Here is a 24,240-nt window from a genome sequence, read left to right on the forward strand (position 1 = left end):
CTGCTGCCTGGGGTATACACTTAGCAACTCGTTTTTAGGGCCATGTATTCCTGGACATTGGTCGTTTCGTCCTGGACAGTGGCTCTGACGCTCACCAGTCCTCAGCTCCCCTTGTTCCACTTAGTGTACAGTCTCAGAGTACTGGACTTGGGATGGAACCTTCCATGCACTGAGCGAAGCTTCCTTGTCTTGTTATCAGTGGCCTCTATCTCCTCCTTTGGCCAGCTTATTATACCAGCGGGGTATCTGATGACTGACTGGTAGGGCGTACATGTTGATGGCTCGGACCTTGTTCTTTCCATTCAACTGAATTTTCAGGACCTGCCTTACTCTGTGTGGGTATTTGGCTGTGGTTGACTTCCTTGTGGCTTTCTCATGGTTCCCATGTGCCTGTGGGACCCCAAGGTATTTGTAACTGCCCTGAACATCTGCAATGCTACCTTCTGGTAGTTCAACACCCTTGGTTCTGATAGTTTTCCTTCTCTTGGACACCATCCAACCACACACTTATCTAGTCTGAATGACATTCCGATGTCGTTTCTGTAGATCCTGGTGAGGTGGATCAGTGAGTCGATGTCTCGCTCACTCCTGGCTTGATGCCATCCATGTAGAGGAGGTGACTGATAGTTGCTCCACTTCAGAGCTGGTATCCATAGCCACTCTTTGTGATGAGTTGGCCAAAGGGGTTTGGGCCTATGCAGAACAGTAGTGGAGACAGTGTATCATCTTGGTATATGCCAGGCTTGATGGTAACTTGTGCAATTGGCTTTGAGTCATTTTCCACAGCCCAGTTGAGTTCTTAATGAAGGCTGTTAGTGTCCTGTTGATGTTGTACATTTCCAAGCATTCCAATATCCATGTGTGAGGCATCGAGTCGTAGGCTTTCTAGTAGTCAGTCCAGGGGGTGCACAGGTTGGTCTGCCTGGTCTTGCAGTCTTGGGTGACTGCTCTGTCGACCAGTCGCTGGTGTATGGCTCCCCTGGTATTACAAGCAATTCCTTTTTGAGCCTTGCTCGTGGATTGGACCATGTGCCTGTTCATCTTAGCCACTATGATGCCTGACAGGAGCTTAGAACAGGTGGATAGCTCAGTGGTTAAGGCTTGTGACTTTGATGCGGAAAAGTGGGGTTTGAATGCCTGTCAGGTAACACATATCTCTGCACCCTTATGCAAGGCTCTCTCTCTCTCTCTCTCTCTCTATGTATATATATATATATATATATATATATATACAGTACAGGCCAAAAGTTTGGACACACCTTCTCATTCAATGCGTTTTCTTTATTTTCATGACTATTTACATTGTAGATTCTCACTGAAGGCATCAAAACTATGAATGAACACATGTGGAGTTATGTACTTAACAAAAAAAGGTGAAATAACTGAAAACATGTTTTATATTCTAGTTTCTTCAAAATAGCCACCCTTTGCTCTGATTACTGCTTTGCACACTCTTGGCATTCTCTCCATGAGCTTCAAGAGGTAGGTAGGTAAGTACCAGTGTAATGTACAGTATATTGTCAAGAGATCCACAGCATTGTCACTAACTCATCACCACAACGCAGAAGCCCACTGGTTACAATAACTTATTGGGACTCTTGAACTGAACTGTCACTAACTCATCACCACAACGCAGAAGCCCACTGGTTACAATAACTTATTGGGACTCTTGAACTGAACTGTCATTAATGTTATGTAATATTATGTTAATGTGCTTTTCCCACAATGACAAGTCAAAATGTCTGCTATAACTGTCATCAGCTGCAGATGAATGTCATCAACTGCGTTTTTGTGTCTCTGTAGACCTGACCTGTCCATTGAGATGCATGTTGTTTATTTATATTATACCCAGTTCAGAAGTAAAGTCAGGTCTGCATGTACATCATTTTGTATTTAATAAATGAAAATGTTTCTTACTGAATGTTCTTATGTCTGCCATTCCTTACTCTGCACTATACAATTTATACAGAGTGTAAAAGCTACTAAGCCAAAGTTAAATTCTAAAATAGTTTCATTGAATGGGAGCAATAACATGTTCATTATAATAAATGTGAAGAGGAACAATGTATTCTTTGTAAATTAAGCAACCTTCCTGGCATAAACTTGAGGGTTTTTTCTTTTGTTTACATTAGAAAGTTCACCTGCCTGTAAATGACGAGGTCAAATATGCCATACCAAATATGAGCATGCCTTTAACGGACGCATTAAAAGAATGTGATGATATATGCACATGTCCGTGTCATAACTGAGTTTGACTTCCTTCCTCTTGCACTCCAGAACTGATGGCAAAGATGTTCTTTCTTAGTTTAAAGATGATGTGCAACCAATTGCAGTCATTTGAAATGCACAGTAATATATTTTTTAAGACTTTAAGTGGACTAATATCTTGAAAATGTTAGAATTTACAAGCAAAACACAATTTGTTTGATGTTCACAAAAAATGCTTTTAAGAATTTTTTTAAATCTCAGTGTTTCATTTACATGTAATCATTTGGCAGACACTTTTGTCCAAAGCGACAGAAAATCATACATAATGCCTGGTCAGACTATCCTTAATTTTATTAAAAAATCATGTGAGCTCTTCTCTAAATGTTTTTCACACTGCTCCTTAACTGTTCTGCAAATAAGAGATGGAGTGTCATATGATAGACCATCTGATTTGATCGAACTCTGACCTGTATTTAACTGTTTAACTTTGGCTTTGAACACTGTACATACATACTTGCCTATTGTACTGTGCATTCTATACCGGTTTATTGTTGAGCATGGAATTTAATTCTTTACCTTGCAATCAATTTATTAAGCTGGAATTAATTTACAGGTTTCACTGGCTGTGGAAAAGGCTTCCTAGGCTGTATGTTTTAGAGCTAAGTTTTGATGAAGCACAACCATGGGTTTGGAAGTCAAGACAATATCTCCCATTGATGGGAGAACATTTCCAAAGAAGAACCAGACATGTGTTGTTCATTACATAGGTATGCTGCAGAATGGGAAGAAGTTTGACTTTAGTCATTCATTTTTTTTTTTTTTTTAGATATTTTTGGGCATTTTTAGCCTTTATTTGACAGGACAGACAAGCATGAAAGGGGGGGAGAGAGAGGGAGTGACATGCAGCAAAGGGCCACAGGCTGGAGTCGAACTCGGGCCGCTGCGGCAACAGCCTTGTATATGGGGCGCCTGCTCTACCACTAAGCCACCGAAACCCCAGTCATTCATATTTTTTATACCCTGGTTAGATGCCAAACTGCATTTGATAGTACTTTCAGCTATTTAACCCTGTGTAATGATTATAAATAATGCATCTAATCCAAATTAATCTAAACATGGAGTCTGGGTTATTGCGATAACTAAGGTTCTATTGCTGGTTTGCTGTAAGCTTACATTATGAAATAAATGTAATAAGAATAGCATTATCACCATCATCATCATCATCATCATCATAAATAAAATCAAAATGTTACATTGTTGCATTATAGATATGGAACTATATAAAACTGTATTTATCCTGAGGGAAATCACTGTGCAGCAGTTGCAATACAAAGTTAGAGGAGTGCAGATACAAAGCGTGCAATATTAAAGGACTAAATCACAAAGTAGAAAAAGCGGTGTATAGCAAATATAAAACTAAATATAAACTAGTTAATAGTAAGGTAGATGATATAAAACTGGCTAACAGTAAGGTCGATAATAAACCTAAAGTACAAAATATGAAACTAGTTAACAGGTAGATAATATAAAAATAACTAACATAAAGGTGCAAAAATATAAAACTAGCTTACAGTAAGGTGCAAAATAAAACAAAATCAGGGAGACAGATAATATAAACCTAAGGTATACATATATTTGCAGTTCAGACGGGGCAAAAGGTGAAAATCTTCTCAGGATACTGTATGTCTACTATCACTAGCCTTCAGTAAATTGGGCGTTACTCAGCGAGCCAAGGGCGTGCTCGTACTGTGCCAGTACGTTCGATTTGTCATGCCAGGCAAACGTGCGAGCGGGGTTAATGTTTGACAGTGACCGATTTTCATCAAATTTGATCATATAACTCATGACATGAACCGAAATTTATCCTTACTTCTTCTGTGACTACACGCGTTATCTAAACATCTACAGTTGATAAAGCTGTACAAACTCCGCTCTTCCGGGCCACATAATATGTATTCCTCGATTAAATGACGCAATGAAATGGCACGCTCTGTAGCCAATAAAACCGCAAGGCCTGGTTTGAGCGACGGGTCTACAACCAATAGTTTTGCGGTGACAGAGTGAGTGACAAATGCCGTAGCTGTAGTGGGGGAAGGGGTCGCTGAAGTTGACGGAACCGCCATCTTGAAAAGTGCCCTCCGATGATCTACCTTTTCGCGCCTGTCAGAATCAGTTTTAAACGCTTTATTTTCCTTACCGGAATTTCGTGTTTTCTCAGTGTTTGTTTTGTTAAGGCCTGGGGCTAATGGCAAGATAAGCTACATGCTGGAGACTCGCCGTTTGCCGTTGTCTATTGGTAGGTACACTTGCCAGCCCATGCACTTGGTTAGTGCTGAAGAGACGATTAGCCAGCAGTCTTTAGATAGCCGGCTAACGTTAGCTGGCTAGCAAGAAGCATACTTGGCCATCTTAACACTGTGCTGTCAGACACTCTTGGTGAACCTCTAACGTTAGCTAGGACTGTGGTAACGTTAACGTTGCATGTGAGTGTTACTAGGTACCGGTAAGCCATATCGTCATGTAGCTCACCAACTTAGAAGCTAAATAACGTACGTCTCAGAGCTCACCGATACCGATTGAAACGACGTAGTCCTAAACGGTAGTTTGATGCTGGTTTTAGGTGTTCAGATTAGCTAACAATGGCTAACGATGGCTAGTGACGTTAGCCAGTTTGCCTGAGCCGGTGCGTTTCTGTTAGCGGTAGTCTGTTTTGGGCCCTGGTATGTAAATGATCTGACGTTACTACAAACGTAGTATTTCAACTGCAAAACGCAAATAATGTTAGTCAGTGGTAACTTATTTTGGCAAGGTAATAGTTTGAATGATCTGATTTTGTTTCCCTGACGTTTTAAACCACTTTCAGTCGAAATTAAAGCTATTACTGACGTTCGGTGTAATCAACTGTAAAAGGGCCATCATGTTTATTGTTTCAGGAACGCTGACTTTCCGTGCGATAGGTGGACTAACTAACTTAGTAACTTATCGTCAGAATGGGCGGTTATTAACGTCATTGCATTTTGAGACAACGCTGCGTCTTCAACTGGTTCAGTCCGTTGGTTCGGCATTAGAAACTAAATTACTGGACCGTATAATTCTCAGAGTAGGCATTAGCAGCTCTGTTCATTTAAGTAAGAAAACGCTGTAGTCTTTTAATTTGGCTGTGCGCATACAACATAGGTTGGAAATCTAACAGTGAAATGTATTTAGACTGACAGTAATGCTAGCTGGTTATGTTTAGATCGATTTTGTTGGGGTCTCGTGACAGTGACCGGTGGACTGTGGCATCCAATCAGGCACTGTGTTATTATAGCTGTAGCTGTGTTATAAAGTATTTTATGGCTTTTGGCCTTTGGTATACGCTTCACTGTTATTTTGTTGCATTGTAGAGGCACGCATTTTGTTCACTGATTGAGTCTTTTAATGGATGTATTTTATAGTTGCAACACTTATGCTAGTGGTGGACAGCAGTTGCTAAGGTAATTCACATAGAGAGAGAAAACCACAACCAAAATCAAAAGAACATGAATGCACTTTGTATGATCGTGACTTGCCACATTGTGGTATTATAAGTAGTTTTGAGCTCATAGTGGTCATGTGTATTTGTTATGTGTATCAAACGTAATCATTGCAGTCTCTCAGTACCATTTCATTCTTCTTCAATATAAGTAGGCACAAGGATTATGCACCAGCGCACGCTTTACCCTCTCTACCTGTATGCTTTCCAAAGTAAATCACTGTGTTCACATGTACACAGGAAAACAAGTTGTCTGGGAAGTCTGAGGCAGAAAACATGAGAATAGGTGTACATACATGGTAGTAACCTGGTTAGCGTAAAACTAGTTTCCCTGCAGCTGGCCGGTAATCAGACTTCTCAGAGTACTCACCACCTAATTTTAAAATTAAAACTGGAATATTTGATATAAAAAGCTGCACACTGAGTACATTTATATTTTTAATTTAGTGGTGCATTTGGACTGGTGGCACACTGAAAGATCAGGCAGTGAGTAGACCACACAGTTTTTCTTACAGAGTGAATGTGTCTGACATTTACAAATACTGTTCAGCTGTATAAATGGTTTAGACTTTGTGTATCTCAGTTGTAGTCTGAGTTAGGGTTACAATCATTTAGAAAAAGCTATGAATAATGATCTCTCTTTATATCTTACAGCATAACATTCCCTGTACTGTCTCATATACATGTATTCTTGTAAAAGATCCTATAAGAAACCCAACTAAGCACTAAGCATATGCATGGCCAAGAAATGAGGTTTCTCCAGTAGAAATCAAACTGTGTTAATTGTGATTTATGTAATCCCTTAGTCTAATTAAGGAATCAGTACTTAGTGTAAAGCATTGTCTGGCTATTTAGTCTGTTTGTATTGTGTACACTGTGGCACTGAAGGAATTAAATTTATTTTCCTTGTATACTTGTATATGGAGAAAATGACAGCACATTAGAAAATCTTAAATAGCTCTGTATTATGTAAGCAAGCCTGCATCACAACTTTTTTATTGGTGTCCTGTATGTATTGTGTGGTACAGTGTATTAAATTTAACTAATTAGGGTCCTACAGTATTTTATATTACACCTAATTAGAAGAGAGAGTACATTTGGATCTGTTTTAAATCATACAGCTTGTAATCTTACCTAGCAGTGGCAAGCTGCTGTGCAAACAAGCAAAGGGTGAACAGTCAGTTTTGCCTCATACAGCTAAAATACTTGTACTTATCCGTGGGAAACTCATGATTCGGTTCGACTGCGATTCTTTGGTGTCTGATTTGATTCAAAATCAGTTCTTAATGGGATAAATAGAAAAGGGGGCACAATTTTCAGTCTGTTGCTCTAGGAGGCTTTACCACGCACCAAACCATTTACTCGTGTCATCATTCCACTGAAATATAAAATGAAACATAACTGGCAAGTAAGATAAATGGTCAGCAGCCTTTTTTATTTTAAAAAAGTTATCTGCATTAATTAATGAATGAATTAATTTGAAAGCTTCTCACATTCTCCTGCCTGTACGATAATAACAAAATGAGGGGCAGGCTATTAACGCTTTGTCTCCAGTAGTGGAGAACAGCCTCTCTGCTGCATTGTTAGCTCCTGGGAAAGCCAAGACTAGACTTATTTTCTTCACCACAGTGTTGTTTGAAGTTGTTAAATGCTACAGTGTGTGTTGATCAGCCAGTTTTGTTTGTTGATGTTGTTGAGTTCTGCCTTTTTTTATTCTGTTAACATTATGTTATTGACTAATATTTAGATTTTTTTAAAAATGTTTTTATTTCTGAATCGATGCTGAATCTTCCACAACAACACTGTGGTGCCTCTAAGACTTGTTTTTTTTTTTTTTTTTAACCACCCATTCCTCATGCACCTAGGTTATTTGTTTGTAGACATCCCTTGAGTATAAAGTAACAGTCAGGCTAAGGAAAACAAGTGGTCAGCATTAGTGGTTTGTGTATATATAAGTTTAAGCAAAAGGCTTTATTGTTATTTGCCACAGGTATAGGGGCTGTACTGTAGACTGAGAATAGGGCTGCTCGATTATGGCAAAAAACATAAACATGATTAATTTGGTTAATGGGTGGCACAGTGGTGTGGTGGTTAGCACTGTCGCCTCACAGCAAGAGGGTTGCCGGTTCGATCCCGGGTGTGGGAGCCCTTCTGTGCGGAGTTTGCATGTTCTCTCTGTGTCAGCGTGGGTTCTCTCCGGGCACTCCGGCTTCCTCCCACAGTCCAAAGACATGCAGATTGGGGACTAGGTTAATTGGTGACTCTAAATTGTCCGTAGGTGTGAATGTGAGTGTGAATGGTTGTTTGTCTCTATGTGTCAGCCCTGCGATAGTCTGGCGACCTGTCCAGGGTGTACCCTGCCTCTCGCCCGATGTCAGCTGGGATAGGCTCCAGCCCCCCCGCGACCCTCAAGAGGATGAAGCGGTTAGAAGATGAATGAATGAATTTGGTTAATACTGAGATACTGATTATTTAACCCAGTACTCACTGACATAAGGAAATCTTTGAACTTTAAAAAAAAGCTTGTCTTTTTAACAGTAGATTGACTTGAACTTCAGATAAAACTAACTCTGGTGGCTTGGTGGCCATAATTCTTACTGTAGCAGTTAAGGGACTCTTATACTATCATATTTTCAGTAAGAAAAAAAAAAGGATGTTGGTAATGTAAAGTAATTCGCCATCACGAGACTCTGACCTGTTGATTATTCCTGAACTGCAGCTTGCACTTGCTTATACAGAGCAGGTACAATACACTGACTAAAATGCAGATCTAAATTGTAGCAGGGCTCAAGTACTTTAACCAAATGCTTCTATTTGGTATTCTCCAGGACGTGCAGTAGCCTATATAAGAGTTTGGTGGGATATCCACAGTGATTAATACTCTGTAGCAGTAGTTATTACTTGGCGCAATCCAAATCTGCAGTGGGAGGCTGCCTGAACACAGTTGTGGAGAGAAGGACTGGCCTTCCAGTCTGTGTCTGTCTTGTTCAGCTAATCGACCTTCTAGGGTTTTGCCTTCTTAAATCTAATGTTAACAGCCATTCTGAGAGCTCCACTTTGTAACATAATGATGGTCCATTGGGCTGCACCTGCAGTGGTTGCGGCAACAGCAAGTAATTTTGAAAAATAAAGTCACTAGAGGGTCTGAGAAGTCACTAATTCCAGCAAGAAAGTCAAAAGAGACAAGACAAAGCAAAAGCATCATAGTGAAACTGAATGTGGAACAATAATCATTTTATCACAGTTATCTTGTTGTCGTTGTTTTTGTTGGAAGCCAAAATTGCAATTGAAAATGAAATTTGATTAATTGCCAATCCTCACTGAGAATAGTTTTATCAAGGTTGTTTTGGTACTTACTTACCATCAGCAGAGGTTTAAAGATGTTGCTTGTAATGCTCACAGAAAGCTTTTTACAGTTCTGAAAAGTTCTCACAGCAGCAACTACTATCTCTTCTGTTGCAGCAACAGTCACCAGATAAAACATAAATACAGTTTTGCAGCACCTTGCTGAATGATGCTGCTTTGCTATACAGCAAAAGTTCAACTTTTTGTAAGGCAACGCTGTGTTCTTTTGCCAGGCACCCATTCTGTGTCAAGGGCCAGGTTCTATTCAAATTAATGAGAGAGCTGTGTTTTTACATGCAGTGCTCAAGTTGGCTTGAATGCAGCTTTAAGAAGGAATTTTCATGCTTTCCCCTGATGCTTTCCCCTGATGCTTTCCAGTGCCATTATTTAATTGGCCATAAAGGGTTATTGTTAGGGTTTGGTATCATTCACATTCAAACTGACACTGGTTCCGGTACCTGGAATTTGGCATTGGTACCCAACTGTACCTTTTTTTGGTATTGTACTTTGTTGCTACCAGGCTGCAGCCCGCTTTGTGGCAGTCCCGCCAGTTGTTCAAACCCAGCATTCTTACACAAATGCGCTCTCAGATACCAACATTCAGCACCAAGTAGCACAGTAGTACCAATGTTATTTGCTCGGTACCCTTAATTCAAATAAACACAAGAAGTTTGTGCTCTAGAGAAAGGATCAGCACTCAGTGAATAACCTCCTAAGCCCTATGATAAGCTATTATGGCAAGGCTTAACTATACAGACCAATGAGCATTGATAACTAACACGTCTTTGGGGTCATCGGGTGGGAACCTCCTTTCACCAGTGTTTCGTCTAGTTGGTCCCACGACACCTCCAGGAGGCTAGACAGTGATCTCTGGCATCCCAGAGACACTCCCCTAATGCCAGGTCTCACTGCTCCCCGCACCAACCCAATAACCTCCTTTACCTTACATTACACATGGCTTTTTCAGCCCAAACAGCATTGTTTACTTACACTAAAAAGTACAGCATTCCGTACCTAACCCTCATTGTTGTATGTTGTAACAGTAACGGAAATCTAGTGTACTTGCATGCAAATGTGCTACATCTCTGAATGTGATGTTTATGAGGAATACTGGGCATTGTAGAACAGTAGAACCAAAAATGCATGTACATGGGAATGTGAATAATCTGTGCTATTTTTATTATTAAGTAGTAATCAAAATTGCTACAATATCTACATGAAAAGCTGTAGAGTCTTGCTTTAACAACGTGTCTCCATCTGTTTTTTGCCTCAGGTGTGTGCTGTTGAACTGCTGTATGTGTGCTGTTGGTCAGTCTGTCCATCACCACTGTCTGCCTGCTTGTCTGTCCATCCGGCTAGCCTGGAATGGGCCACAACTCCCAAAGACTAAAACACACCTCTTTTTAGCCTGAGCTCCACCATCTGGACTCTAACATACTCACAGGTAGGCAGAAGAAAGAGCTGTCAAATAATCCCTCAGCTAATAGTTACAGCCGTCTATTCTGATGTGGTTACCTCTGATGGAAGACCTTATTTTGGATTGATTTTAATGACATGCTGTTGCTGACGTTTGCCCAATTCTCTTAGAGCCAACATGTTTTGGAAATTTGACCTCCACACCACATCCCACATTGACACGCTGTTAGAGAAGGAGGATGTGACGCTGACAGAGGTGATGGATGAGGACGACGTCCTGCAGGAGTGCAAGGCCCAGAACCACAAACTGGTCGACTTCCTGCTGAAACCACAGTGCATGGAAGACCTGGTCACCTTCATCACACAGGAACCCAGTACTGATGTTGAGGAGAAGGTTAAATACAAGTAAGAGAAAATGGTGCAAAGGATAAGGGAGCTCGAAATGGGGGACTTTCTTTGCTTCTATTCAGGAGAGATTTGCAGTTTGACAAACACTTATGTAGACACCTCTCTGAGTCCTGAGTCTTAACCTATAACCTGTTTCAATGGGCTATTTGAATGGTGCTGTGAAAATCCAGTTTTTTTTTTTATTATGCACTGCAATGAATGATCATTAATCCTGTTGGTACGTGTGAAATTTTACTTGACACTTTTTTAAATTGTTCTTTAGATACCTTAATCTTATTTTTTTGATGGTTTATTTCTAGCATCTCCTTTATGCTCAGCCCAAATGTGGGACTGAGAAACATAGAAAAGAGCAAAGCAATCATAAGCAAATGAAACTGAAAATAGCAGAACCATATCTTGCCACGTTTTTATCCGCAGTTCTTTTATCCATCCTAAAACAAGCTTAAACTCCAACTTTGTGTCGCCTTCATTTGTTTCAAAATAAAGTTTGAAGAAGAAGTTAGTTTACAATAGGGCTGTAACGGTATGTGTTCTTGCCAAAATGTAGCGGTTTTGGGGTTAAGGTTTGGTGCACGCGTCAGCAGGTAGAATACAAGGTATGTAGATTGATGCATGCAATGCAGAGCCAAAGATCACAACCACAATTTGTGCCCAAAACTTACAGCACTGTGCCATTAGGAACGTGTAGTGCTCATGGGTTACCTTTAAGTAAAGTGTTAGTTCAGTGTTTGTACAGTGCAATGCAGAAAATGTTTGAAATGTTCCTTTTCTTTTAAAAATGAAAATAGTTTACCAAAGTTGCCACTGGGCAAAAAATGCTACTTCAGCAACAACATTGAGTCTGTCTTTAACACTTGCAATACTGTCTGTTCAAAATAAATGAAAAGATTTGTATACTTATCTATAGTTATCAACTTTTCTTCTCTTAAAGGTATCCCAACATATCATGTGAGCTGCTAACATCAGATGTGGGCCAGATCAATGACAGACTGGGAGAAGATGAAAAACTGCTGATGAAACTGTATGGCTTCCTCCAGAATGAGCCACCTCTCAACCCACTCCTGGCCAGCTTCTTCTCTAAGGTCCTGTCCATTCTTATAGGACGCAAGCCTGAACAGGTAAGTTAGCGAGAAGAGGGGTTGTGTCGGAGAACGAGATACAATTTGTTATTTGATGTGATTTTTCTAGAAATGATACCAAAATGCAATAATCCACATTAATCAGGTCACATGCTCTTGTGTTGCACCGTGTACTGAAACTTAGGTCCTTTTCAATAGTCTTTGGTTAAAAATGGTTTAGTTTTAGAACATCTCAACATTCTGTATTTGTTGCAGGTCAAATATATCTCTGGTGTTAGTGATGACAGGATGAAATGTTTAATTTGTCTTAATTTCCATTAGATTACAGTATTGGCAAAGTAGCCAAGTCAGATGCTTGTACAGTCTATGGTCAGGAAACATGCAACTGTGCATTCATCCTCATTCATACAGTGTGAGCCTCACCTTTTATTGAGAGAGAGAGCAATACCTCTGCTCATTATGTCTGCTACTGACAACAACAGCGAGTTATGTTCAGAAATAAAACTGCCACGCTCTGTCCTGCCTTCCAAAACAAGCTGCCAAAGTTGTCTGTTGAACTACTTTGCCTAATGTTACAGAGCCGATACTGACATAATGAAGCCTGTATACAGAAGGTGCTATAAAACAGTGTTGAGCAAGGGAGGAAATACTTCAGACCTTAGCAAGCACCTCAGTGACAGACACTAATACCTCTCCAAGGAGTACAACACACAACATGTTAGAGAATTCTCTAGCAGGCTAGCCAGCTGGTAGGCTGGTGATGAGCTGCTAGTGCTGAAAAGGGTTGTTCCGATGGACCAGGGCGATGGCAGTCAGTCATCATCTACTAAGCCTGTCATCATGATTTAAAAGCCCCCGCCCCTGTATGTTCATCCATCCACAGCATCTGGGGTGCAATTTTGCAGTGGCACTAATGGCATTCATTTCAAGCTTAAACAGTAACAATTCTGATTTATCCATCATACAAACTGAAGGCTGCCAGATGGGTGAAGTGGAACCTTTTTGAATGACCAAGTTTGTCGCCACCATCGTGATTATTTGCCACCTACACTGATCAATATCTGTTCACAGCCATGTGGCTGACTGCCTTTTCCTTTTGAATTCAGTGGAAAATGGATATATCACAAGCTCAGGCAGACAGGTCAAAAAGTGTCAAAACAGTGTCTGCAAACATTGCGTGCAGTAGTCCACCTTGTCCCCTCTGCTTTCTCTCAAACACACACACACACAGAATATGGTAGACCTGTAGGAAACAGCGCACTTAATCCTCTGTACTGATTTGAGGGTGTGTATGGTTTGTTTGTCTGTGTTCATAGATAGTGGATTTTCTGCGAAAGCGAGAAGACTTTGTAGACTTGATGATCAAACACATTGGGACATCTGCTATCATGGACCTGCTGCTCAGAATGCTCACCTGCATTGAACCTCAACAGCTTCGTCAGGACGTTCTAAACGTGGGTAGTGGGACAACACTTTGTCAGCTGTGCTATAAATGATATCTTCCATCAGTTCACCTATCACGAAGTGTTTTTACATGTACAAGCCTAGCAGGTGTGTCATTGGGCTGTGCTTCTGATTTTCAAACTAGAAAAACAAAAGTAGCTTTAAAGTGTGTCTAAATCCATTTAAAGGGAGAAGGAGACTCTGCAGATTCCAAAACCATGCTTTAATTTGTATCTACCTACCTAGTTCTGGCTGGGTTAGTCAGGTCTCAGTCGGATAAAATCTCAGCAAAAGCTGAGGTTGCATTTTTTAGGCTGGTTTTGCAAGGCTAGCATCATGGTACGATGCCACATGGGTATTTACTCAGTTTGACCATTTGACTGCACATTTACAATATACAGTACAGGCCAAAAGTTTGGACACACCTTCTCATTCAATGCGTTTTCTTTATTTTCATGACTATTTACATTGTAGATTCTCACTGAAGGCATCAAAACTATGAATGAACACATGTGGAGTTATGTACTTAACAAAGAAAGGTGAAATAACTGAAAACATGTTTTATATTCTAGTTTCTTCAAAATAGCCACCCTTTGCTCTGATTACTGCTTTGCACACTCTTGGCATTCTCTCCATGAGCTTCAAGAGGTAGTCACCTGAAATGGTTTTCCAACAGTCTTGAAGGAGTTCCCAGAGGTGTTTAGCACTTGTTGGCCCCTTTGCCTTCACTCTGCGGTCCAGCTCACCCCAAACCATCTCGATTGGGTTCAGGTCCGGTGACTGTGGAGGCCAGGTCATCTGCCGCAGCACTCCATCACTCTCCTTCTTGGTCAAATAGCCCTTACACAGCCTGGAGGTGTGTTTGGGGTCATTGTCCTGTTGAAAAATAAATGATCGTCCAACTAAACGCAAACCGGATGGGATGGCATGTCGCTGCAGGATGCTGTGGTAGCCATGCTGGTTCAGTGTGCCTTCAATTTTGAATAAATCCCCAACAGTGTCACCAGCAAAACACCCCACACCATCACACCTCCTCCTCCATGCTTCACAGTGGGAACCAGGCATGTGGAATCCATCCGTTCACCTTTTCATGCCTCACAAAGACACGGCGGTTGGAACCAAAGATCTCAAATTTGGACTCATCAGACCAAAGCACAGATTTCCACTGGTCTAATGTCCATTCCTTGTGTTTCTTGGCCCAAACAAATCTCTTCTGCTTGTTGCCTCTCCTTAGCAGTGGTTTCCTAGCAGCTATTTGACCATGAAGGCCTGATTCGCGCAGTCTCCTCTTAACAGTTGTTCTAGAGATGGGTCTGCTGCTAGAACTCTGTGTGGCATTCATCTGGTCTCTGATCTGAGCTGCTGTTAACTTGCGATTTCTGAGGCTGGTGACTCGGATGAACTTCCTCAGAAGCAGAGGTGACTCTTGGTCTTCCTTTCCTGGGTCGGTCCTCATGTGTGCCAGTTTCGTTGGAGCGCTTGATGGTTTGTGCGACTCCACTTGGGGACACATTTAAAGTTTTTGCAATTTTCGGACTGACTGACCTTCATTTCTTAAAGTAATGATGGCCACTCGTTTTTCTTTAGTTAGCTGATTGGTTCTTGCCATAATATGAATTTTAACAGTTGTCCAATAGGGCTGTCGGCTGTGTATTAACCTGACTTCTGCACAACACAACTGATGGTCCCAACCCCATTGATAAAGCAAGAAATTCCACTAATTAACCCTGATAAGGCACACCTGTGAAGTGGAAACCATTTCAGGTGACTACCTCTTGAAGGTCATGGAGAGAATGCCAAGAGTGTGCAAAGCAGTAATCAGAGCAAAGGGTGGCTATTTTGAAGAAACTAGAATATAAAACATGTTTTCAGTTATTTCACCTTTTTTTGTTAAGTACATAACTCCACATGTGTTCATTCATAGTTTTGATGCCTTCAGTGAGAATCTACAATGTAAATAGTCATGAAAATAAAGAAAACGCATTGAATGAGAAGGTGTGTCCAAACTTTTGGCCTGTACTGTACATGTGTGGGGTAATTCACTATTAAGTTCTTGTGAGGTGCTTTCTGAAAATGAATTAGTGGGCTGAATTGGCAACATGGATTTGGACTTTTTTGATATTGGTCTGTTTGTGAAGCTAATGGAAACTAAAAAATGTGGATCTGTAACTATGAATTTCTTCTTAATTGGTGCACATGCCCGAAAAGCCAGAATAAACTCTGTTATGTTCTAAATGTTGTTTAGTACAAAGAATCTTCCCACTTGCTCTATGGAAGCGATGATGAGTTGGTAAATGTATCTTTTACTTCAAATTAGAGGTCTTGTTCACATGGTTTTTCTCCTAATGTTTTGTGCTGTCTTGACCCTCTCTGCTCTCTGTCCTCTTTCAGTGGCTGAATGAGGAGAAGGTGATTCAGAGACTGGTGGACATGGTACAACCTGCTCAAGATGAGGATGTGAGTTTCACACATGTTCCTGTTTCTCCCATCAGTCACCAGGATATTGTAGTCAGCTGCAGGTTCTTGATGATCCCGGGAATGTTGTGTGTTGTTTTGTTGTCATTAACCTTTTGATAACATTAACATGTATCAAAATAGTGAGAGAATAATGAGAATTTTCATGTCCACTTCTTCATTTATACCAAACTACAACAAAGCCCATAGCAGCTGAGCCCTGCAGACAGAGTATATTTTATTTAATTAGACGTTTTTTAAATCTGCGTGAAGATGAGTACCAATGTTTATTTTTTAACTGTTCAGGTATTATAGAACTTTGATTGAATGATTGAATATGCTAAGTTTCTTGTGAGTCAGACTCACGACTACAGATTTATGGTTTGTTGTCTTTTTTTTTTTTTTTTTTGGTCCAACTTTGTTGACTCAGAGACACTCCAATGCCTCCCAGTCATTGTGTGAGATCATCAGACTGAGCAGAGACCAGATGTTCCAAGTGCAGGGATCCTCAGAGCCTGACCCACTTCTGGCCACACTTGAAAAGTATGTTTGTGTTTATCTACAAGAACTTTTACAGTACTGACTATAAGAGTTCTCTTAATTATAGGGATGTAAGCATATATCAAATTTCACATTGTCACGATTTAAATAAAAAGTCTCAATACTGTTTTGGGACTGTGATAAAGTGTACCAGAGTATTACATGTCTTTGTCGACAATATAGCTGCGTTCTACTATCTTACCTCCTCGAAAATTTTCAGGGCTTGACATTAACACTTGGTGTCTGTGTTCAAGCAAGAATGCCTCATGCAGACGGCCAATCAAGCAAGTGTAAAATAAATGTGATGTGTCATGTATGTAACGTTACCTGAAAATTGACTGCATACTGTATTGCTGAAATTAAGCTTTTTCAGCTGAGCTGAGTGCGCAAGTCTGTCTCATCACCCGGTGTTAAACCAGACTGATGATTTTTTTTTTTTTTTTACATACTGGACAGTGTAGAAGTTAACTCCTGAGTTGACAGTGTCACATACGACATAACTTTCCTAACATCAAATGTCTCTGGAACACTGCATGTGAGAGATAAACTTCTTTACCCAGAAGCTAACCGTTGTGCTGCCCCGGTACAATTGTATCCTTTCCTGAAGCTTTGTTATCCAGCTTTGAACTATGATGTCTTAATGAAGACTTTGTAAAATAAATCCGGAATGATGAATCCCACTCAGAATGCCCTCTTATTATTTATTATTATTTTGCTAAAGATGTTACTCCAGTCACCCATAATCGGCAAGGTGCAGGCAAAACGGGCAACAAAATTAATTTAGAACAGTCCCCTCATGTAATTGTTACCTGTTGTAATTGTATGTTTTGTACATTAATGACTTAAAATAATATCCAAATCCCTATTGATTTTATTTATATTTTTTTAAAGTAAAAGCTTAATGTCAAGCCCCGACTGTATTGTTTTTGCTAGAACACAGCAGAGGGCGCACTTGTACTGGTCAAAAAGACAGACTCTCAGAGACAAGCTCAGACCCAATGAGGAAATTTGTTTCAAATTATTTTTCTCAATTTTTTAATGTCATGATAAATATTGTAGTGGACTTCTTAATTGATATGGATACATCCCTGTTTTATGTACTTTACTGAATATTCTAGGGCTGTAGTCAACCAAAGAAAATCTTGGTCGACTAAAGTCGCACATACTCTTTGACTAATCAATTAGTTGTGGGGGGAAAAAAAATTTGCACGTTATTTTTACTTCTGCGGTGGTGTGTCTGTGTCACTCTGCAGTTACACCTCCAAAACACTAGTCAGTGGTGGAGGACTGTGTTAAGTGCTGTAAAGTTTAGTTCAAATCAAACTTTGTTTATATAGTTGATTCAAAACACATATTAAATATGGCTTAATAGAGACCATTTTAAACACAAGTACGCAAATTGGCTTCACTATAAATCGCAGAACTGACAGACAAACACTTGTCTTTATCTGGACACATTTCCCCCACAATACAACATGCTAACGTTATTAGTACAAGTCTATGGCATTTTACATTGTATAAATTAGCCTAGCATCTAGCGATCTTTTCCTCTTCTCAAATAAAACCAGGGACAACAGCAACATGTAACAAAGGTAATGGCACATAATTTGGCTCCATTACAACTCACAGCATTCACCGACAAAACAACTGTCTTATACTAAACACGTTTTCCAAGCAAATGCAACATGCTAACTTTATTAGCACAAGCCTATGGCATTTTACATGGTATACATTAGCCTAGCGACGAGTGGACATGTCCTCTGCTCATATGCAGCTAGGATAAATCCCGAAGTATAAATCCCTGAAGGGTAAATGACACACAAGACTTAAAATGCTATTTTAGTGGAGGCTTGTCTTCACAATTTATTGTTTCTTATCTGTGAAATACAAGTAAATACAGCTTACAGAAACAGACAGGAGGTCTGCATCACCGCAACGCTGAGTGTGAGGGTGGGCATGTTCAACTTTCTGTCAACAATGGGGGTGTTCTGAAAACACCCCCATTTTCACAGGTAAATTAGCCTATCCCCCACCGCAGGAAATAATGGATTAATCCTGGAAAGCTGTTGATGTAGCACTTTTCTCCCTATGAAAGTAACACGGCGATTATTCGACCAATGAGAATTTGGTCGGACAAGAGCATAGCGACCAAATAATCGACTAGTCGACCAGGACACTACAGCCCTAGAATATTCGTTAGGTTCTAATTGCTGTACTGTTGATTTCCTTGTAGATCAGTTATTTAGCCTTTGTTTGTTCACTACTTAAATTCTTTGTTTAGTTTATTTTGTACACTGGGTCACAATACATTTATTCTAACAATGACTGTTGTCATTTTTGCCAAGTAGGGTATTGAAAACAAACTGCCCTACAGATTTGTCAAGTGACTTTGAAGCCTGCTTTCCCTTCATCTTCATGTGTGTTCCCTCCCTAGGCAGGAGACAGTGGAGCAGCTGCTGTCTAACATCTTTGACAAGGAGAAGAATGAATCTGCAATTGTCAGTGTTATCCAAATCCTCCTCACATTGTTCGAGACAAGGAGACCAGCGTATGTCCTTTGGCTGCTGCCACTCTTGATATTTTGATTTGACGTTGGATTTATGATAGATCATGGGATTGTTTGAGAATGTAAAATGAGAAAAAACATAATATAAGAATAGCTGAAGTTGAGAAATAAGTTAAAGTTTTGATTTTTGTATGTATATTAGTTAATGAATTCACAGATTTTATAGTAATTTGTAGAAGATCAGTTTGGTTTAATACATTATTACTCTGTATACAATATTGCATCGGCAAGTAATTTCTGTAAATGATCAGTATATGCTTTAATATCAGATTCTTGACCCATCCTGATTCTGCTAGTCTGTAACTTAAGCACAGTCTAAAAGACCTGATACTACTACACTGTGCTTGGTGAGCTACTTCATGGGGTTAGGACTTTCTGTGTGTAGGTTTGAGGGTCATATGGAGTGCCCGCCTGGGATGTCCCACCCTTCATTTTCAGTCAACCACAGCATCCTGGAGGCAGTGAGACCCCGACTCAAAGATTTTCACCAGCTGCTACTGGAACCCCCAAAGGTAAAAACCACACAGACAGCTGTAAACACTTTTAAAATAACTGAATGCCTTGTTAATGTAGGTTACAAGGTTACACTCTCCATGGACTGTTCGGTCCCTTTAAGCTGCATTTCCACCAAACACTTTTGGTATAGTATCCATAGAACCGGTACGTAACCTGCACAGACACTTACCTAAACCCTTGGTCTGTCTGGCGTTTCCACAGTACTCTTAAATTTAGGCAGGGTTGTTACCCAACAGTTAATAACTGTATCACTGCTCCATCCAGCTCTTGCTGTATTTTTTTCTTCATGGACGATGGACAGGAACATCTGCACCTCGTTGGTGGTCCATGGAAGGGGTCACTTGAAAATTTAAAGGTGTATAATTTGCCTAACAACCTAAATGTACAGAGAGTTATAGTGAAAATGTATGCTATGTAGGTCTGTCAACCTTGGCCAAAAAATGTCATTCAAATATTCTTTCCAAAATAGATACACAAGTTCAGATATAAGTGAATTTCTGTTAGTTGTTTTATGAACATGTGTTAAAAATTTTGACATCGAGAATTATGTCCATGTTACATTATGTCCATGTTACAGTACACACAAACCAAAAGTGAATATCAAGGCCTCCATTCATTTTTAGCAGGAAGCAAGCAATTGCCATGCATGGGAATGAGACTGGGAGAGTTTTATTATTCTGTGATTGAGCATGTTGCGAGCAAATAACCAATCAGATAGAGCAAACAACAGCCCACTTTGTAGCTAGACCTCTTGATCTGCTCTGCTGCTCAACAGAGAAACTCACCATGACAGTTTGAAGTGAACCATTTGATCCCTCTCTGCCAGTACAATAATTTGTTTCTCATTGATGTCCCTAATGTTAGACAATTGCTAAAGTAGCAAATACTGTTAGCTGTTGCCACGTTTATGTTGGCTAATAAAATCATAACATAAAACATAGCCCAGTAAAAACCCACACCATCAAGGTATAGGCTTAATGTTACACTGATTGATATCCCAAGAATGTGGTTTGTCACTGTTTCTTCCCTGGGACCATCACCTAATATATGCCATGTTCCTCGTTGTCTCTACATCTCCGCTGAACTTTGCTTTAATAGATAGATAATGGGACCAGCAGCGGAGCCTTTGTTGCTGCCAATTGTGCTTTTCAATGACCAATAACCAATAAGAGACTACTAAACTGTGGCCATGTCTCTGGATGTTAGTTTTATAATCCTCTGGCTTTTGCTGCATAACGTAGAAATAGTAAGTTTATTGTATTTGGGGAGATTTTATGTCGCAGCAGAACGAATCATTTAGTAGCAATGCTGCCTCACTTCTGAATACATGTAGGGGAAACACTGGTATAAATGTATCCCAGTCAGTTGTGTATATATTGAGCAGTGTTTGTTCTCCACCAACAGAAGAATGTGATGAAGACAACGTGGGGGGTGCTGGACCCTCCTGTGGGTAACACCAGGCTCAATGTTGTCAGACTGGTGGCCAGTCTGTTGCAGAGCAACACACACAGCATCAACACAGAACTTATTAACCTCAACACACTGGGAGTCATTCTCGTGAGTACTATCTGTTTTTGGTATTGTTTGGGGCCATTTTGACAAATTGTGTTTTTTTCCCACTTTATTGCTGCCCTATTACAAGCCAACAGTAAATCCTAATAGCTGAGGCTGACATATTATAACTTAAAACAAAGCTGACAAGTTATAAGAGTTTGATCCTAGATTGTGTGTTAATGGTTAAATGCTCAGTAGTATTTTTCTCTAGTTCATGTTTTGTCTTTTTCATGTAAAAGTTTTAGCCCAGTAAAAAAGGCAGTTGCACATGAGAGAAAACTTCCCATTATTAAACACTAAAATGAACAATTTAATTAAAACACATAAATGAGCACGAGCAAATACATTAGATGATGATCAATTATTAATGAAATGTCTAGAAAAGTGGATGGACAAGATAGGGACACTACATAAAAGGTCCAATTTCAAAATCTTGGTTTAGTCACAAAGGAGATTCAGTGCTCAGTTTGAACAGTAGTCTCTATATATGGCATAGGTTTTGCCTTTGGAGAAGCTTTTTTTCATAATCTCTGTCTCTTCAGGTAATATCTTATAGGACTGTGTAAACCTGCCCTTATAGAGTGATTTATCTGGCCTCAGTTCTGAGAAAAATACCCAGATTTGTTGAGCTCCAGTGCTAACAAATCTTTAATCATCTGTCCCCACTCTTTTTGAAACATTTCATATATTAGGTTGTAAATTTCTTTTCGGGCTGTAGCTGCAGGTGATCAACATCAATTAGGCGGTCATTAAAAACAGTTGTGTTTCTGCCTTCTCAGCTGACAAATGATGACGAGACGTTTTTGAGTGAGAGTTAACCTAATAAGATTCTTTAAGGTATTCAAGGAGATTGGAATTTGACTAATGGATTCTGTAGTGGATTTGAAATTGATAATACATTTTCAGTAGTAGTCAGTGTGATGGAACTCTGGACTTTACAATCTGAATATAAGAACAAAAATGAACTTTAAGTTAATATTTTACTTTCACCTGCTGTATTATATGTAGTTCTGCATGCACTCAGTTTTATAGAGCAGTTATAATTGACATTTTCAGAAATGTCAAAAATCCAAAAATCAGCATTAGACTATCCAAACTAGGTACACACAAGAATATTGGCATCTTCTGACATCGATATATGGATATTGGTATCGGTAATCATCCAAATAAGTTATATATTGGCATATCAGCAAAAAAAATCCAATATCTTGCAACCCTTATCCAAACCATTACTAATGTCTCTCCTTGGATTTTATTTATTTATTTATTTTTTTTTGCTCCACAGGATATGTATTTCAAATACATCTGGAACAACTTCCTCCACATTCAAGTGGAGATCTGCACAGCCATGATTCTGGCTATGCCCCCTGCCCCCACTGATATCCAGCCAGACACAGAGCAGGAAATTGCGAGAGAGAGCATCCTCATAAAACATGTAAGAAAAGAATACTAGAGATAGAAATATTTATATTAGCTGTCAAGTATCTGCTTATAATGTAATTGTCTAGGTCTGCACAAGCTACAGTGCTACAGTCACTGAATTTGATCAAACTTAAGCTGTTTTTATGTAGGTAAAAACTGCTGACATGAAGCAAAATGTGTTTCATTTAAACAGTCAGTGTAAACACAATAACATTGGTAATGCTATGATTTCCTGTCCAAAAAACAAATAGACTACATTGTATTTATTGTAAAGCTGAACAAATACAGTGGTAATGATAGTAATCCTTATGTGACAGGTAAATACTGCATCACATTGCCACAAGTAATCTGAGTAAGCTCTGGCAAAATCTTTTCATTTCCTTGGCTGGGTCTGTATAATGTACTATATGCTATTTTTTTCTGCCTCATGAAAGACAGAAGTCACCCTGTACCAAATACAGCAATTATTGAAGGCCTATGGATAATATAGTGTATTAGTTTTTGTGTGCATGTGTGTGCTGTGCAGACACAGCAGCTGTATACACTACATCATGGGCATACTGAATTGATTGTATTTAATTTTCTTGTAATTTCCTCTGCCAGCTGTTTCAAAAGTGCCAGTTTATACAGAGAATCGTAGAGGCCTGGAGCTCCAATGAGAAAGAACAGTAAGTATTCTGCTCTGCAGCAAATGAGACCATTTGTAACTTTGTAAGGGTGTAACAATACTTATGTGTCATTCGCTTTAGAAGAATAGAAAAGAACATAACAAAACCAAAAGTCCTTTGCTCCTTTACTGTGACTATGACTACAGTTTCAGAGTATTTAAGGGACTGATGCATGGCTTCAGAGATTAAAGTAATAATTCATAATTGAATGTCCTTATAATTGTATTGATGTGTTTGTTTGTTTTTAGGGCAGAAGGTGGTCGGCGACGAGGCTACATGGGTCACCTCACCAGAATAGCCAACTCTATAGTTCATAACTGTGACAAAGGCCCTAATGGACCACAGATACAGCAGCTCATCTCTGGTAAGGACTAGCTTCTGTTTCGAGGGCTGATATGTCTCTGTCCTTATCTGTTTTGCAATGAGCTTTATCTTCATCTTTCAGTTTGAGAAGATTGACTTGATGTTGTGTTATGTGTGAAGTTGTCATTGTGGTAGTGGTAATTGGGTGGAAATCCTTCTGTGGCATAATATACCTCTGTGATAAGCCTGTTTTGATTCATCAAGGTCTCTAGTGGCAACTGAAATGGACCTGAGCATAGGCCTGGGTTAAAATTATTGATTCATCTGATTCAAATTGATCTTCATTTGAATGACCTGATATTGATTCAAATAATCTGATATGGTTTTTTTAAGATATGCTTTTTCCCACAGATTTGTGAAGCTTGAACCCTGTTAATCTCGCCAGTAGTCAGGCTAAACGTCTCTCAGTATTGCAGTGTCAGGAATTATCATTTTAGATTTGCTTCCTGTAAGATATTGAGTTTTTATTGTCACTTTACTGTTTTATTATTACTGTTGCTGCTCTAGAAGCACATTTTAGTCATGAAATATTCATTAGTATGTGTAAATGAACTGACGTAAACTTTAAATATAACTCAATATAAGTTCTGTTACTGTGTTGCCTATTTCTCACCTAAAATGTTTTCAGAAACATATCTTAGCCAACTGTTTAACTGTAATACAAATTTGTTTTAGCTGGCTGTCATATTGTTTTCTGTGACAAAATGGCAATACGTCAGCCACCAATGGGAATGTACCAAAGTA

At 39.5% G+C, this 24,240-nt stretch overlaps 1 protein-coding gene across 4 annotated transcripts in view; it reads left to right on the forward strand.

Moving 5' to 3' along the window:
- The first annotated feature begins 4,296 nt into the window (after positions 1–4,296).
- Positions 4,297–24,240, forward strand: part of ppp6r3 (protein phosphatase 6, regulatory subunit 3) — a 40,552-nt gene continuing 20,608 nt past the window's right edge. For all 4 annotated transcript variants that reach the window (XM_049574426.1, XM_049574427.1, XM_049574428.1 and 1 more), the window contains exons 1-13: positions 4,297–4,504; positions 10,341–10,511; positions 10,655–10,888; positions 11,823–12,009; positions 13,287–13,424; positions 15,805–15,870; positions 16,298–16,410; positions 18,842–18,955; positions 19,359–19,485; positions 20,894–21,046; positions 22,329–22,478; positions 23,069–23,133; positions 23,382–23,497. In XM_049574426.1, the coding sequence (XP_049430383.1) occupies positions 10,662–10,888; positions 11,823–12,009; positions 13,287–13,424; positions 15,805–15,870; positions 16,298–16,410; positions 18,842–18,955; positions 19,359–19,485; positions 20,894–21,046; positions 22,329–22,478; positions 23,069–23,133; positions 23,382–23,497 (1,456 nt within the window). In that variant the 5' untranslated portion in view covers positions 4,297–4,504; positions 10,341–10,511; positions 10,655–10,661. The remainder of the gene's footprint in view (positions 4,505–10,340; positions 10,512–10,654; positions 10,889–11,822; positions 12,010–13,286; positions 13,425–15,804; positions 15,871–16,297; positions 16,411–18,841; positions 18,956–19,358; positions 19,486–20,893; positions 21,047–22,328; positions 22,479–23,068; positions 23,134–23,381; positions 23,498–24,240) is intronic.

This window comes from Epinephelus fuscoguttatus, linkage group LG4 (assembly GCF_011397635.1).
Source record: "Epinephelus fuscoguttatus linkage group LG4, E.fuscoguttatus.final_Chr_v1".
Taxonomy (NCBI): domain Eukaryota; kingdom Metazoa; phylum Chordata; class Actinopteri; order Perciformes; family Serranidae; genus Epinephelus; species Epinephelus fuscoguttatus.